A 15,367-nucleotide genomic window follows, 5' to 3' on the forward strand; every position below is an offset into this window, starting at 1 on the left:
TTGCCCATGAAGTATGTGCAGCTGCAGCCCACAAAACACATCTGTCTTTAACCTGACTTCACAGTGCTCTTCGGGAGCAGGGAGACCTCTGTTTCTGATGGGCGTATTGAGTGATGTGGTACGTCCTACTTCGTGGACACATATTACAATGTTTTAATTCCATTCAGGCTTTGAGTAGAGTCAAACAGGTTAATTTTTGTGTGCCAATATGAGTAAATTCCAGTGTGGCTTTTCTTTACAAGTTCAGTTTGTATCGGATTTTCTGATGTTTCATTACAAGTTTCTCAGGAGAAATATTCTATTGACATCTCAGGGAATTTTACTGTTGCCTTTAAAAAAACCTTAGGGTTTGACCTTGTGTTGAGTCTACATAACAGAAGTCTTCCTTGGGAAGAAAGTGTATTCAAGTCAATCAGCTACAAGTGATTTCAGAGTCAGTGATGGCTGGTCACAGGTACTGTGTGTGTCTATAAATATGAAAATGCAAGAGTAGAAGCTCATGATGTCTGTTTTCAGAAAGCTGAATGTCTGTCATTCCTTTCTGACCTTTCTGGTGTTGTTCTGTCTGTGTCCATAGAACTCATGTGTTTCACTCTTCAAATTTATGTTCATTTTATCCTTCATTTTTTTTTGTTTTTTTTAGGACCCAATGTTGTCTTCCAGTGTGAAAGCTCCTCAGAGACCCACTATCCAAGTTTGACTGTAGCGTGGAGGCAGGGTGGCCAGCCCTGCTCACATTTCTCTTGACACAATGTTTTGCTTCGTTTGAACGTTAGATCCAGTCAAGAAATTAGGTTTTTGTGGGTTTTCTTATAATCTACACGTACAGTTGATTTGTAAAAGCAGAAAGGATAGTGGGTCTTTGTGTGGCTTTCACTGCTGTTCATTCTTGTTTCCTTTAGTATTTTTCTTTGGTATTGATAATCGTAGATCATTAGCATGCGTATCGAGTTATCGTTTGTATGGTGGGATTGCAGACACACAAAGACCCACTATTTGCATAGTTTATTTGAGCTGCTTTGAACGGGCAGTTGTGTTCTTTCAATGTTGTAATGTACATACTTTGCAGAATTAAAATGTTCATTGATTACTGTTCTAATGGACTTGATTTAATCTCTTGCATATTAAGCTTTTAAAATTGACAGCCTACAAGGCTCATCCAGAAAACAGACCCTACCTGTCTCTGCTGCTGATAGTCACTGTGATTACAAACATGCTACAAGATCTAAGATTTAGATCTGGCGTGGTTCATCCAGCCTTTTAATACCCTTTTTAACTGGGGAAAGTACAATTAAGCATGGAGTGGCGGATATTTTAATCTTCCTTCACAGTAGTACTATAGCAGGAATTCAGGTTGATTTGGCTCTCTATGTCCTATCCCTAAACAACCTCCTTTAAGTACTTTATTCTGATAATTTATATTTGCTTTCAGTTTTAGGAAACCACAAACATGTACTAGTTACTGCAGTTAAGTACTTATACTCTGTGCTACTAGGCCCTTTCCCTGCCCCTTTTCTGCATTAAATAGTTAATGGTACTAGAGAGTTCTATCTGGTTATGGTCTGCAGTGACTTAAATAAATACTATCTGAAAGGTGCTGCCCTTTCTGTTAAATAAATCAGCAGCCTAATACATAAGTAATCTTGGTAAATAGGTGTTGCCAGAAAAGAAACGCTAACAGATACCTGGAGCTGAAGGCAGAGCATTTGGGTTTAGAAATGGAACTACGCTCCTCAGCTCAAAAGTGATCCTTAAAAGTACCGGTATGGCACGTCAGCAATGTGGTCCAGTGAGGCTGCCCATGTTCTAGCAGTCTGGGGGAAGGAGGGACAGACCAGGACTTCAGGACTATAACCCTGATACCCTTTTAAATAAAAGAATTCATTTAATAGCAGATTACTTGTCTGTTTAAATAGTTCCGTGCTGTAACAACGGGAGAGATCTAGTAGACATGGTATTTAATCTAGTTGTTTTTCTGAACATGGTTATGAAACAGCAAAGGTCACTTATGCAGTCAGAAATGTTTACAGAACACTGCTTGTTTACTATATACATACATACATATATATATGTATATATATGAATGAATGTTGTGAAGGTACTATCAGGAAAAGGTTAGTCCAGTTGCAGAGATTTAAAAGCCTTTCTCCAAAATTTATATGTTATGTATTTAATATATTTGATCAAATAATGTATTTGTGCCCTTTACTTCAGAGATGTATCTTTTGTGCAATACGGACTACAGCAATGTGCCTACATAAAGCTACAAATGGTTTTTATTCTGGATGTATTTTGTCTAAACCAGTATTTTGTTATAGAGTGAAATCACGTTATTGTAGGCAAATAATGTGCTAGATAATTCCTCAGGTGTTCTCGCTGACTTGATTTCCCTATGAAACCTTAAGTATTTCTACTAAAATATGCTCATCACCCTGAATTGCCTTCTTTGAATTTCTGACTTTGAAAGCCAGTTTAATGCAGGCTGAAGTGTGTTGTGTTACAGCAGTGTCATCAAGCAGCCACAATAGTTTAATAATTAGGTGATCTTACAAATTATCCCATTTCTATAAAGGGTTAACCTGTGGGATTTGAGACAGACTGATTTCCCGATGCTCAGTGACAGTTCTCCTTAAATCCCAAATTGCTACTACGGTCTAAAAAATTAAAACCAACTTGCATCCTATGTGGGATGTTCTAGGAAATAGTTATGTGGCATTCTACCCGTTTTTTAACTGATACTGTTGAATTTTAGGGTAGTATTAGGTGAAGTGTCATTACTGCGTATGTAGATATGAACATTGATAATTAGTGGAACAGCTGTCCCTTAGTTTGAACTGATGAGTATTGAAATGAAGCATTTTGGGCTTTCAGGGTTACGTTTTCATGTCTCAGTATTTACCCAAGTACGCTCTAAATTTTCTGTGATCATAAAAATAACAGTAATAATACACCTTAATAATGCTGATTGAAAGAGGTATAGCCCCTGCCTTCAGTAGTTATCTCTGCTGCAGACGTCTGCCTAATACAGCTCAAGCACAGTCACCCAAGAGCTCTGCTCTGCCACTGCACACTGGTGCAGAAAGAAATGAATGCATACATCAGATCATGCTGAGGGTGTATTTAGGCCAAGATTATTTTAAACCATTGTCCCATATCAATGAAGAGGTGTCGCTGATAGACACTGTCCTTAAATCAGACTTCTATCATTTAAAAAAAAAAAAAAAAGTCTGATTTAAAAATGATGGTTTTTTTCTCTGGTTGTGTGCAATCCACTCTCTTGGTGATAAAAGTCCATAAACTGAGTTCAGCTCTCATCCCAGCTAGTGCTGTAAAACTAGTGTTGAAGCATTCATCCTGTATTTGGGTGAGAAAGGTTGGCTTTGGAACTAAGGACAAGGTGGAAAATAGAGGGTTTTTCTGAACTGATGGTCCCCATTCAAAAGCTGAGAGTCCACATGTTGCTCAGAGCTAACAGTTAAAACTGAAGCTAACCAGGAGAGCAAAATACAATATTGCCTGCAGTGTAATACTGCTTAACACTGTTTCTTGTGGGCCAGCAGAGAGCAGGGACCATGTTGTATCTGGGAGTAAGAATGTAAACGGTGCCGTAAATGCACAAAACCAGTTACTAAACACTTCCTGATTTTGTAACTGTCTGGTTTGCATAATGGACCAACAACCTACAAAAGCTTTTTACAGAAGCTTAGTTCACAGAGCTGAGCTCCTGCTCCAGCAGTTGGATCCGTGCAGGACAGTTGTGCCACCACTAGGACCCAGTTGCAGGACTGGGGTGTGCAAGTAGTCAGTGACAGCGAAGGGCTGTGAAAGCATTCAAAGCACTGTTGCAATGTCAGTGTTAATAGCATTACAGTTAGGAGTGCAGAAGGCATAAAGCTCTGTTGGAAAAGTTACATGCTAATAACTGGATATTTATGCCATCCCAATGCTTTGTCAGATCATATCCCTGTGTGATTGTCTTGAGTTGGGTTGACAACACCTGTACATAAGTCTGCTCGTAGGAATGCCAACAAGCCGTGGCCTGTAGTGCTGTTGGGAGCTGCTACAGGGTAATGCTACTTTAATGTAATGAACTAATACAACTGCTGCGTAGTGGTGTGTGCTGCCTTAAAATCTCTTCTTGCTGTTCTTTTCAAGCTAGAGTATTGATGTGTGGGGTGGTTGTTACAACATGCAAACGCAGGCTGTGCTTCGCATGAGGCAATTGTTCGTCTTTGTTTTTAAACAAAGTTGTAAGATACCTATGCAAATGTGTTTTATTAAAGGGACACATAAAATTTTGTCTGTTGTGGTTTTTTGGTCCATCTCTGGAGGATTTATTTTCCCCACGTGAGTGGCTTGGTACGAGCGTTTGTTACCTGGTGTGGTGACAGAGTGACTTGAGTTTGCTTTTCACCTCTTGCAAATTGAATCACATTTCTTCAGAGAGAATAAACTGCATTTGTGGATTAGGGGAGACTGGATGAAAATTTTTATTATTTTCCCAGGGCCTGGTGGAAGCTAACTTTTCCATGGCAAAAAAATTCTTGGATTAGCTCCTTTCAACAGGTTTCAGTAGGCACAGAGGCTACTGACAGCAGTACAGTGCAAGTGAGTTAGCCATATGTGTGACAGCAGAGACTGTAATTTGGCTGTGGGTGACCTTCCGTGATGCCATCCGCCTGTTCTGACTGGACCTAAAGGGATTATTTTGATGCCAGCCCATGATACTTAAGGTGAGGTGTAGTCTTTCTATGATAACCTGGGAAAATAGAGGCAGGCAAAGCAACCAACGTGCTTTTTGTGGGCACATCAGCTGGCTTGAACTAACAAACAAGAAGAAAAAAATAGTAACTAAAAAAGAAAAATGCCCAAACCACAACCAACCTGTTCTCCCTCCAAACAAAAACCCCACAACCCAACCCAAGCTATTTTCTTACACATGTAGTTTCTACAGGCTACCCTCTACCCTTAAATAGTTTTCACTGGTGACCCAAAGCAGTGATGGCTCTGGTATAGACAGATCCTTGGGACCTTCTTGCCTTTGAGGGTGGTGAGGCCCTGGCACAGGTTGCCCAGAGAAGCTGTGGCTGCCCCATCCCTGGCAATGTTCAAGGCCAGACTGGATGGGGCTTGGAGCAACCTGGTCTAGTGGAAGGTGTCCCTGCCTATGGCAGGGGGGATGGAACTGGGAAACCTTTGAGATCCCTTCCAACCCAAATCGTGCTGTAATTCTATTAATATATGACAAGTTCCTGAGCTCCTGTTTGAGGTTTAAGATGTCTTTCCAGAGCTGTAATTTTTTATGTTTTTTCATTGTTCATTGATTGGGGAAGTTTGTTGGGGAAGGGGACAAAGCAGTTGATGCCCAAGCAGATCTGGGCATCCTTGAAAGCCTTTTATCCATCTGGCTTTTACTTCAATTCTCTGGAATTGGCATTTAAGAGAAAAAGTGTAATTTACTTCCCCTTTTAACATCAGGATAAGCTTCTTTACTGTGAGAGTGACAGAGCATTGGAACAGGTTGCCCAGGGGGTTGTGGGTCTCCTACGTTGGAGATATTCAAGGCCCGCCTGGACAAGTTCCTGTGTGATGTACTCTAGGTTACCCTGCTCTTGCAGGGGGGTTGGACTAAATGATCTTTTGAGGTCCCTTCCAACCCTTGGGATTCTGTGAATTTTTCTTCAACAGTGATAGGTCTCATTCATCTTTCTTTCAGTGGAGGATTTCTTTGCTACATAAAGTACTGTTCTTCCCCTTGAATGTGCTTAAATCCAAAACAGGTCAATATTTGGAAAGGTTTTCTACCCTAGTTCCCCATGCTTCTCGGGCAGTTGACTCTCCTGCAGAGGAGAGCATCTTTTGACTCTGAACGCGGTAGTTTTTCACACAGGGCTAGTTATTTTAGTAGGGAGAAAGTATTTCTTGTTCAGGTATAGTTGGAGAGGGATGCACAATTCTAAACACAACTTTTAAGACTGGGATTTCCTGTTTATAAACTCTCTAGCTTGTTCTACCCTGCCCTGGTGAGACAGCTGCTTCCTCATCTTGGAGAGCAGGATTTACCACAAAAGGAACCGTGGTTACAGACAGCATCTCTCCCTTGCCATGCCCTCGGCTTGATAGGTACCAGACACCCACTGCTTGCTCCGTTAGATGTTGTCAGGAGGGAGCTCTGCAGATCATGCCGAGGTTGCCTGAGCTGCCCAGCAGTCCCCTGCTCTGGCTGTTAGGGGCAGGCTGGCTTGCCCTCCCAAGGTCACATAAACCTCTTGGCCTAAGTCACCAGAGGGAGCTGAGCTTCCCACTGCTTTTCTTCAGCAATCTGGGGAGTTTGGGATGAAGTTTATAAGGACAGATTGGACGGGGCTTTGAGCAACTTGCTCTAGTGTGAGGTGTCCCTGCCTGCGGCAGGGGGTTGGAACTGGATGAGCTTTAAGAACCCTTCCAACACAAACACTTTGTGATTCCATGATTCAGAAGAAAAAAACCAACAGCTTTCAGCTGTCAAAAAAAAAAAAAAAAAAAAAAAAAGGCAGTTTTACTGCTTCCATACTCATTCCTGGCTGCTAAACTAGCAGAAAACCAGAGTTTTCTTTTTCCCCTCAGAATTTGCTTGCTGTCAGGTAAGTGTCGGAATTGATGCAAGGAAAGGAGGGAACAGGAATGTGGGAGGAGAATGAGTAGAAATGTAGATCCACTCTCTCTATACCCTTAAGCCACTATGGCCACTTTGGAAAATATTGGCAAATGCATAAGGTAGGTTGTTTTATTGTGTCTCATTCGCCTTTCTTCTCCTCAGATCCAAATGCGACAATTCACCCTCTCAAATCAGATGTGTGGATTGCATACTGGGGATTTTTATACCAGTATCATCAGACCCATCAAAATCTGGGATGTTTTCACTAGTGCTTATTTAAGTATGAAATAGCACTCTCCCGTTCATCCCAAAAGCTGACAGTCCAAATACAAGGTTAGCACAGGAGCCAGTTAATTTAACTGCGTTTTTGTAACTGGTAACGAGCTTACAAACCAAATCTATTTTAGGTGCATAAAAAAAGGCCTGTTTTGCTTCCAGTGTTTGCTTCAGCTTTAAGCAGTCAGCATGAGAGAGACACAAAGCCAAGCGTGGGGGTTGTTGTAACAGCTGTGATAGCAGCAAACAGCAACAGGGCTTGGGTCCAACCCTGCTTTGGTTGCAGGAGTGCACCTTGCAGCAGGAAAAAGAGCCCCAAGGTCACTGCTGAGACTTCCAGATCTGGACAGTAAAGTCTGATTACTGTGCAGGCCCTCAGTTATCCTAAAATCTCATGTCTTGGGAACCAGGTGGGCTTAAACTCGGTTGTGGGTAGACTAAGGAATGATCCTAGAATCCAGAAGTGTCACTTATTGGCCTCGGTCCATCTTAATGGATTGCGATACTGAACTTCATAGGAATCACTTTGATCTGTAACATTACTCCTTATTCTCATCTAATTTTGGCCTGATTGTAACTTCGGGAATAACTAAGGGCAGAACCAGCATTCTGCACAATGAGAACCAGTGCAATCCCTGATCTCCTCATAAGAAATGGCATTTTTTCCAAATCTTGTCAGAAAGCTTAAGATCTGTGATCCTCCTTAGGGGTATGAAACAACTGAAGAGTCCCAACTTTAAATCTATCTCTTGCCTTTACTGTTTTACTTCCTTTTGGTGTTCAGTTTCCCTGTTAAAATACTTTGAATGGCATCATAAAGCTTCATCTGACAAGTATTTCTCATCTGCTGAAGGCTGCTGGTCCTTCAGAGCAGCCTGATGCCGGTGCAGCAGGATGCATGCCAGCCTGTGAGATTCCCTACAGCGTGAAGCTGTAGGGTCTGCACATCACTACAGAAAACTCAGGCTTTGTGTTGCTGAGTGTGTGTTCTGTGCATGATTGTGACTATTCACACTTGATGCATAAGAATAATTCAATGTGTTTCAGGTTCATTTTGTTTCTAAATGAGAAGAAAAAGTTGGGCAACTGTGAAGTTACACAACTCATAGCAGCCTTCCAGTATCTGAAGGGGGCCTATAGGGATGCTAGGGATGGACTCTTCATTAGGCACTGTAGTGATAGGACAAGGGGTAATGGGTTAAAACTTAAACAGGGGAAGTTTAGATTGGATATAAGGAGGAAATTCTTTCCTGTTAGGGTGGTGAGGCACGGGAATAGGTTGCCCAAGGAGGTTGTGAATGCTCCATCCCTGGCAGTGTTCAAGGCCAGGTTGGACGAGGCCTTGGGTAAGATGGTTTAGTGTGAGGTGTCCCTGCCCATGGCAGGGGGGTTGGAACTGCATGATCTTAAGGTCCTTTCCAACCCTAACTATTCTATGACCCTATAATTCTAACTGTAATGTTATGCATTCTAACTTTACAAGTTTGTACGGGTGGTTTGTGTCCTAAATTAAGAACCAAAGCACCTTAGAAATAGGGTGGAGATCAAAGGGGCAATGTCCTAAATCAGAACCAGACACATTTTAGCTGACTTCATCTCGCAGTAGACATTGTATAAGGCAAGAGAAAAATCAGTTTTGAAACTGTGTGACAGAAAAGGAGAAGAAATGAGAAAAAATGTGAGACAGATGGAGGGGCAGGAAGTTGGGAATTCTTATTCTGCATCACAGTACAAGAGCAAGGGTGTTCAAAGAAATAAAAAGGTGACAGACTAAAAAACAGCATAAAGGGGGAGGAGGTTGATCACTGCATCATTCAGTATTGAAACCCACTCCTGCTGCGGACAGGGTTTGGCTGTGTGTCTAGGCCAAACCACAAGCTGTTCTGTGTAGATGCAGTTTTGTTAATTCATCAGATCTGATGGCCTGAGTGGGATCTAAAACACTGGCTTTCTTTTTGTAGGGTGTGCTGATCTCCAGAGCCTTGACACTATGCAGCCAATGGAGAGGAAAAGGCAGGGCTACATTCATGAGCTCATTCAGACAGAAGAAAGGTATATGGATGATCTTCAGCTCGTCTTAGAGGTGAGATGTCTTGGATGTGAAAATGCATTTGGAAAAAAACCACCTCTGTCCTTATGAATAAAATGAAAGGATTCTCATGGATTGTGAAAGGCTTGAGGAAGAAAGGTGTGTGAGCATCTCCCTTTCTAGTGCGTGTTACGTGGTTGTCCACTAGGCAAAAACTCCACGTTGTGAACGCCATCATTTTACCTGGATCTTCCTATATTCCAAGTCCTGTTCTTAGTTGTTCAGGCTCAGTGTGCAGGTGATGGGCTGGGCCAGGGTGTCTGGCAAAGCTGCATAGGCTCATGACAAGCGGTATAAGCACCATGAAGTTTTATTGTCTCCCTTCATCTCCAGTTTTATTTCTGGAAGCACGAGCACCTCACTAGGCAGGGCAGGAACTGGCCAGCATTATAGGTGACCGTGGGCATCTGACATGACTTCTCCATATAAATCAGCTGTGTGGTGAAGTGTTAAAGGTGTTAAATAGACTGAGTTACACATGAATTCTGCTACCCAGAGGTACTGCACTGGGAGCCCCTGGAAGAAACTGTAGCTTTGCACATAGGTTTGACTGAGAGTGCCCTGGGGATGAGGATGGAGTGATGCCTAAGTGGAATTTGTGTAGCTATTGACTCCATAATCAAGGGGATGCTCTTTTGCCTGCAGGTTCTAGTGCTTGTCCCTGCTTTGCAGATGCTGATGCTGGTGTCAGAATGAGATCACACCCTTAGGAAAACTAGCAGCAGCTGTCACAAGTGCAGTAAGGAATTGCTTTTAACTTTGGAGAAGTTGGACACTGAGCATTCAGAAAAAGCAAAATCACTGCTAGGCTGACCCAGAGACTGGGCTGCTCTCGCCTCTGAAGAGCTGCTCACCTCTGATTTTTGGCTGCAGGTTTTCCAAAAACCGATGGCTGATTCAGGCTGTCTCACAGAAGGAGAAATGGGGCTGATCTTTGTTAACTGGAAGGAACTCATCATGTCAAATACAAAGCTACTGAAGTGAGTACATATCTGCATTTTCATGTTTTCCTCTTCATTTTCATTCCCCAGGAAGTTTTCTGCATTTACAGTAACTATTTCTGTCCTTGCCTATTATTTCCTGTGCATGCATGTATTCAGAACAGCTAAATACATTCAGATTACCTCACAAAGAAGGAGCTGTTATGAGGAGGGGGGAGGGGGAAAGAATAAGCACCAAGAACAGATGCATATTTGCTGTAATGACTTAGAGCCTACAGAAAAACCACATGCACCGGACGCATTCTTCTCCCTTTTTGGCAAAGCAACCTTCAGCTCTGTAAAGACAGAGACAAAGTGGCTAATACTTCATAGAAATGGGGTGCTGGTTGAACGTAGAGGTTGATGCCAGTTGTGCCAGAAACAGCATCTCAGTCCCACAGACCCCATCAGGCTCAGCGGGCTCTGGCAGTGACTGCCTGGGGGTACAGGCTGGACCCTGCACCACCTGGAAGCGCCCGTGCCAAGGGAGGGAATTCACCTCACTGGCTCACATGGTGGATGTTGTGAGGATCTTGATGTAGGCCTTGCAGACTCGGCAGCCAAGTTGGATGATGATTGCTTTCCTCTTCAGAGCCTTGCGAGTGCGTAAGAAAACAGGAGGAGAAAAAATGCCAGTGCAGATGATCGGGGATATCTTGGCAGCAGAGCTCTCTCACATGCAGGCCTACATTCGGTTCTGCAGCTGTCAGCTTAATGGAGCTTCGCTGCTGCAGCAGAAAACTGATGAAGATGCTGATTTCAAAGACTACTTAAAGGTAACTTACTCAGTAGCTTTTGTGCCTTCCCCTTTCCTCAGTGACAGGGGCCCATTTAACCAGCATTGACTGGAGCAAAATAACCCAGAAAAGTCTGTAAACAGCTAAGAACTTGCCAAGGTGTATTTGTATGATGACCATGGGTAACACTGTGTGTGCTTTTTATTTATATACCTGTCTTTCTAGCTGATTTATTTCTCTATTGCCCATTTCATTGCTTGTTACGTCAGTGTAACACTAACCCCACAAACCCATGGTGCCAGTATGTGCACCTTCCCAAAAATTCATGCTGGCAGAAGGGGTAAGAGTTTGTGGAGCTGAAATAAAAAAGCTGCTGTTCTGAATGCACTTGGAATTCAGTGTGTCTGAGCAGTGGGGCTGTAGTTGGGGTCAGAGGTATGCCATAAGCATCACAGGCAGGCACACAGCAGGAGTAAGGAACTGCTGCCATGCTGTAGCTGATGCAGTGGCTTTGAGGCCATGAAAGCAGAGATGCCAGAACTGTTGACATCAGTCATTTGTTTCTTTTATGGCTTTGTTTTGTTTTCAACCTGAGTGGAGCCTGTAATGCCAAAATAAAAGCTGGAACAGTTTTGAATGTAATGATTCTGCATGAACAATGACGCTACAGCTTATGCTGGCAAAGCGTCCAGGTACAGTGACAGCTTTCCTGTTTGTTCTAGATATGACTGTTGTTTGCTTTCTGAAAAACCTAAGATTTCTTGGAATGCCTGGAAAAATGAATCTGATCAGACAGTTTTTAGTGTGGTGAGGCAGCTATTTCTGGATGAGTAATACAATGTCTCTGTTAAATCTCTGGGTTGCACCACAGAAACTTGCCTTGGACCCTCGCTGCAAAGGAATGCCCCTCTCCAGTTTCCTCCTGAAGCCTATGCAAAGAATAACCCGCTACCCTCTGCTCATAAAGAGTGTGAGTATCCTGAGCAAGGTTTTATGGGTGAATGCTTTTGAGTTTGATCTCAACAGCAAAAGCAGAAAAAAAAGCCTCGTCCCTTTATAGGGATTTTTCTGAGAGCATGGAGGACTATTACCTGTGCTTACCTCTGCTTTTATCTTGCCTTCTCCCTTTTTGATCCATCCCAGATTCTAGAGAACACTCCGGAAAATCACCCGGATCACAGTAACCTCAAACTTGCCTTGGAGCGTGCGGAGGAGCTGTGCTCTCAAGTTAACGAAGGGGTGCGCGAGAAGGAGAACTCAGACAGGCTGGAATGGATTCAGTCCCATGTCCAGTGCGAAGGCCTTGCTGAGGTAGCTGTGTTGGCGTGCTGTATGGCAGAGACTTTTCCAAGTCAGGCTGGGGAGGGAATGGGTGTCCTTCTAACATCTCCTGTTGGAGCGTGATCCACTGTTGAGCTCTTGGCAAAGAAGCTTTTACTAAATTGTGCTCACAGCCAGAATGTGACGAGCTCTGGGGTTTGCAAGATTTTAGCAGTGGAGAAATCCTGATTGTAATCTCAAAACTGATACCATTAAAACCATTAAAGGAACAGAAATAACTGATCTCTGAAGTTCTGTTCATGCTGAGTCAGGTGTTACTAGGTGGAATTTAATATATTGTCTATTTCCCAAGGTTTTCCTTCATGCAGAAAAGTCACAGAAGCCCTCAGTGCCAGATCCTCAAAGATAAGTGGGGTTCAGGCTCCTGTACCTTTCAGGGCAGCCTTCAAAATGAGGTGTTGTGACAGTTCTTCACTGACTCATAAGGAACCATGGCTTGACACACCAGAAAGGTCTGTCCTAGTTCCATCACCTAGTCATGCACCTTTAAGAGGTGACCTGACTGCAGACTCTGCAGGCTTTTCTTAAACAAGGCTTCTGGACAACAGAAAAGTGCCCTGAGGTAAATGCCATCATCCAGTCAGACACATATGTGTGGTGTTGGTAAAGCTTAAACTGCTTTAAGTTGGGTGTAGTGCTGATAGCATGGCAGATCATAAGACAGTTTCCCTTTTCTTCATTTGTAACTAAATTCATTTAACAAAACAGAAGAGCATTTTGAGCAGCTTGAGCAACCTCTGCTGTGAAGAGGAGCAGGAACTGATCTCTGCATTAACTTATTGCTGCTAATGGATTTTATCTCTCCTAGCAACCTGTGTTCAACTCCCTCACTAACTGCTTGGGACCACGGAAACTCCTGCACAGTGGCAAGCTGTACAAGGCCAAGAGCAGTAAGGAGCTGTATGCCTTCCTTTTCAATGACTTCCTCCTGCTCACCTACATGGTTAAACAGTTCGTATCTTCTGGCTCTGATAAACTGTTCAGCCCCAAGTCCAACTCCCAGTTCAAAATGTACAAAATGGTGAGTGAATCAAGGTGGTCATGTTGATATAGTGGAACCTGGCATTCCGATGAGGAATGCTGTTCTCCTTGCTAGGATTAGCCACCTGGCCCTGTCTGATCATTTGCAGTCGTATGGGCATGCATGCCATTGGCTTAGTCCCTGGAAAAAAGGACAGGCTGCTGTGTCCTAGTTTAATAAGCACTTCCATCCATTTTGGTGTGAAAGGGCAGAAATAGCTTCGTGCCTGAGCAGCTGGGTTCAGAAGCAGGAACCTTGACTTAAATTTGCACAAGTTCCACAAGAAAATACCTGTCCTTAGAAATTAGTAAAAGGTGCAGAACTTTAATTGCTGTGTCTACACAGCGCGTGTTCTCCAGACTCTGCGGCTGGGGAGGTAAGTTGAAGGGCTGCTTTCCAACAGGGAACCTGAGAGATTCCAGGATTTCCAGACACACTGCAGCTCTGCTTACGCAGTCCTGCCCCTTTCACAAAGCTCTCCATCTAGGAAGACAGAACAGAGTGTATCACCTGAGTAGTTTTTCTGTCAGTTTCTTCTCACATCCTTTACACGGATATCTGATTGTTCATCCTGTGCCCTACAACTTCCATTTTCCCTGCAGTAATAGTGTATTTAAACATCCTTGTAGGGTTTCTACTTACCGTCAGAGTGATGCTGCCACAGTGATGTTTGCTTTTCTTTCAGCCTGTTTTCCTCAATGAAGTCCTAGTGAAATTGCCCACAGACCCTTCAAGCGATGAGCCAGTTTTCCACATATCGCACATTGACAGAGTTTACACACTTAAAACTGACAACATTAATGAGCGGTGAGTAGTGAGAATGTAGATCTGAGCTGAAACTTGTTGATCATGGCTGTGGGTTGGGTTTCCAGTGGGCAGACACAGGGGATCTCTGCGTTCAAGAACAGGGTTTAGTGTCTTGGTTAGGAAATAAATTAGTTTGACTCTCATTTGAGTTTCAAGTTTTCTGTGATTTTTGTTCTGCTTGTGCAGTGGATTCCAGTCACATCTACTGCTCCTTGATGTTACAGTTGTACAGAAGACTAGTTTAGGGCTGCAAAGGCCAGCATCCCATAGGATTCTTCCCCAGTCCTGGTCAGTCTTTAGTATGACCCAGTATGCTTCAATAAACCAGCAGTTCCACTTCATTTAAGCCCAAAATCTCCATTACTTTAGTCTTTAAACTAGCTTGGTTCCTGATGCCTCTGAAACCCAGTGGGGGGAAAAAAGTGTCAAAAAAGACTGGGGCAGAGTTGCTGATACAAAAGAATTTCCTGCCTGTGGTATGACCCTGACCATGGGGATTGCTCTTTGCAGTACTGCCTGGGTCCAGAAAATCAAAGCAGCATCCGAGCAGTACATTGAAACTGAGAAGAAGAAACGTGAAAAGGCTTATCAAGGTACCTACCATGTTCTGTATTTCCCTCTCATCCATGTGGACACGTGGGCAGGGCCTTTTCAGGAGGGTGCCACAGTGTCTGTGTAGGATCTGATCTCCCTCTTCAGATCTAGTGCTGGTTTTTACAGTTGCAGCCAATCCATTTGTTTCTGACTTCTTTGTTCCCAGCTCGCTCACAGAAAACCTCAGGAATAGGACGTTTGATGGTGCATGTGATTGAAGCAACAGAACTAAAGGCCTGTAAGCCCAATGGTAAGTGAAGGAAATAGTGTCAAATTGCTTTTATTCCTGAAATGCATGGAAAGGCTTGCTACAGCTTCTGAACAATTTAGCCATTAATTTAGCTTCAGAGGAGTGAGTGAGGAGCCAGCTCTGTGCTGCTGTAGGATGTATGGATTGCCTGCCTCACATCTTCTGGACAGTAGTATTGATCGATGTGTGTCCAAGCAGCATCCAGATGGGGAAGGATGTTTCTGTACCTCAGAGGTGTGTCATGGTTTGTTCTGTGTCTAGGGAAAAGCAATCCATACTGTGAAATCAGCATGGGCTCTCAGAGCTACACTACAAGGACCCTGCAAGACACCTTGAACCCCAAGTGGAACTTTAATTGCCAGTTCTTCATCAAGGATCTTTATCAGGATGTCCTGTGTATCACCATGTTTGACAGGGATCAGTTCTCACCTGATGGTAAGTGTGGACGTTTGTTTCAGGAAAGGAATTCCTTTTTGTGCCTTGGGCTACACAGTTCCTTGCCAGCAGTTCCAAGAGCCTGTGTGATTGCTTCCTGAGAAATGTTGTGTAGAAACAGCACTTCCTTCCTCAGAGGTTCAGTAGCCTTCCGGAGCCAACAGCTCTGGGCAAGTCTGATCCCACTTTTGTATTGGACA

The 15,367-nt window shown here is 43.4% G+C and overlaps 1 protein-coding gene across 4 annotated transcripts in view; it reads left to right on the forward strand.

The window, feature by feature from the left end:
* ITSN2 (intersectin 2) overlaps positions 1-15,367 on the forward strand; it is an 82,131-nt gene that overhangs the window by 64,532 nt on the left and 2,232 nt on the right. For 3 of the 4 annotated variants that reach the window (XM_061372323.1, XM_061372324.1, XM_061372325.1), the window contains 10 exons: positions 8,875-8,996; positions 9,876-9,982; positions 10,575-10,758; positions 11,591-11,689; positions 11,863-12,030; positions 12,869-13,081; positions 13,767-13,888; positions 14,399-14,481; positions 14,649-14,732; positions 14,994-15,167. In XM_061372323.1, the coding sequence (XP_061228307.1) occupies positions 8,875-8,996; positions 9,876-9,982; positions 10,575-10,758; positions 11,591-11,689; positions 11,863-12,030; positions 12,869-13,081; positions 13,767-13,888; positions 14,399-14,481; positions 14,649-14,732; positions 14,994-15,167 (1,356 nt within the window). Of the gene's footprint in view, positions 1-643; positions 1,104-8,874; positions 8,997-9,875; positions 9,983-10,574; positions 10,759-11,590; positions 11,690-11,862; positions 12,031-12,868; positions 13,082-13,766; positions 13,889-14,398; positions 14,482-14,648; positions 14,733-14,993; positions 15,168-15,367 lie in introns of those variants that run through there. The other variant, XM_061372326.1, reaches the window with a different exon arrangement.

The sequence above is a fragment of the Neopsephotus bourkii genome, unplaced genomic scaffold, assembly GCF_033783945.1.
Source record: "Neopsephotus bourkii isolate Nb327-2 ecotype Australia unplaced genomic scaffold, CSIRO-AGI_Nbou_v1 NB_1600, whole genome shotgun sequence".
NCBI classification, from domain to species: domain Eukaryota; kingdom Metazoa; phylum Chordata; class Aves; order Psittaciformes; family Psittacidae; genus Neopsephotus; species Neopsephotus bourkii.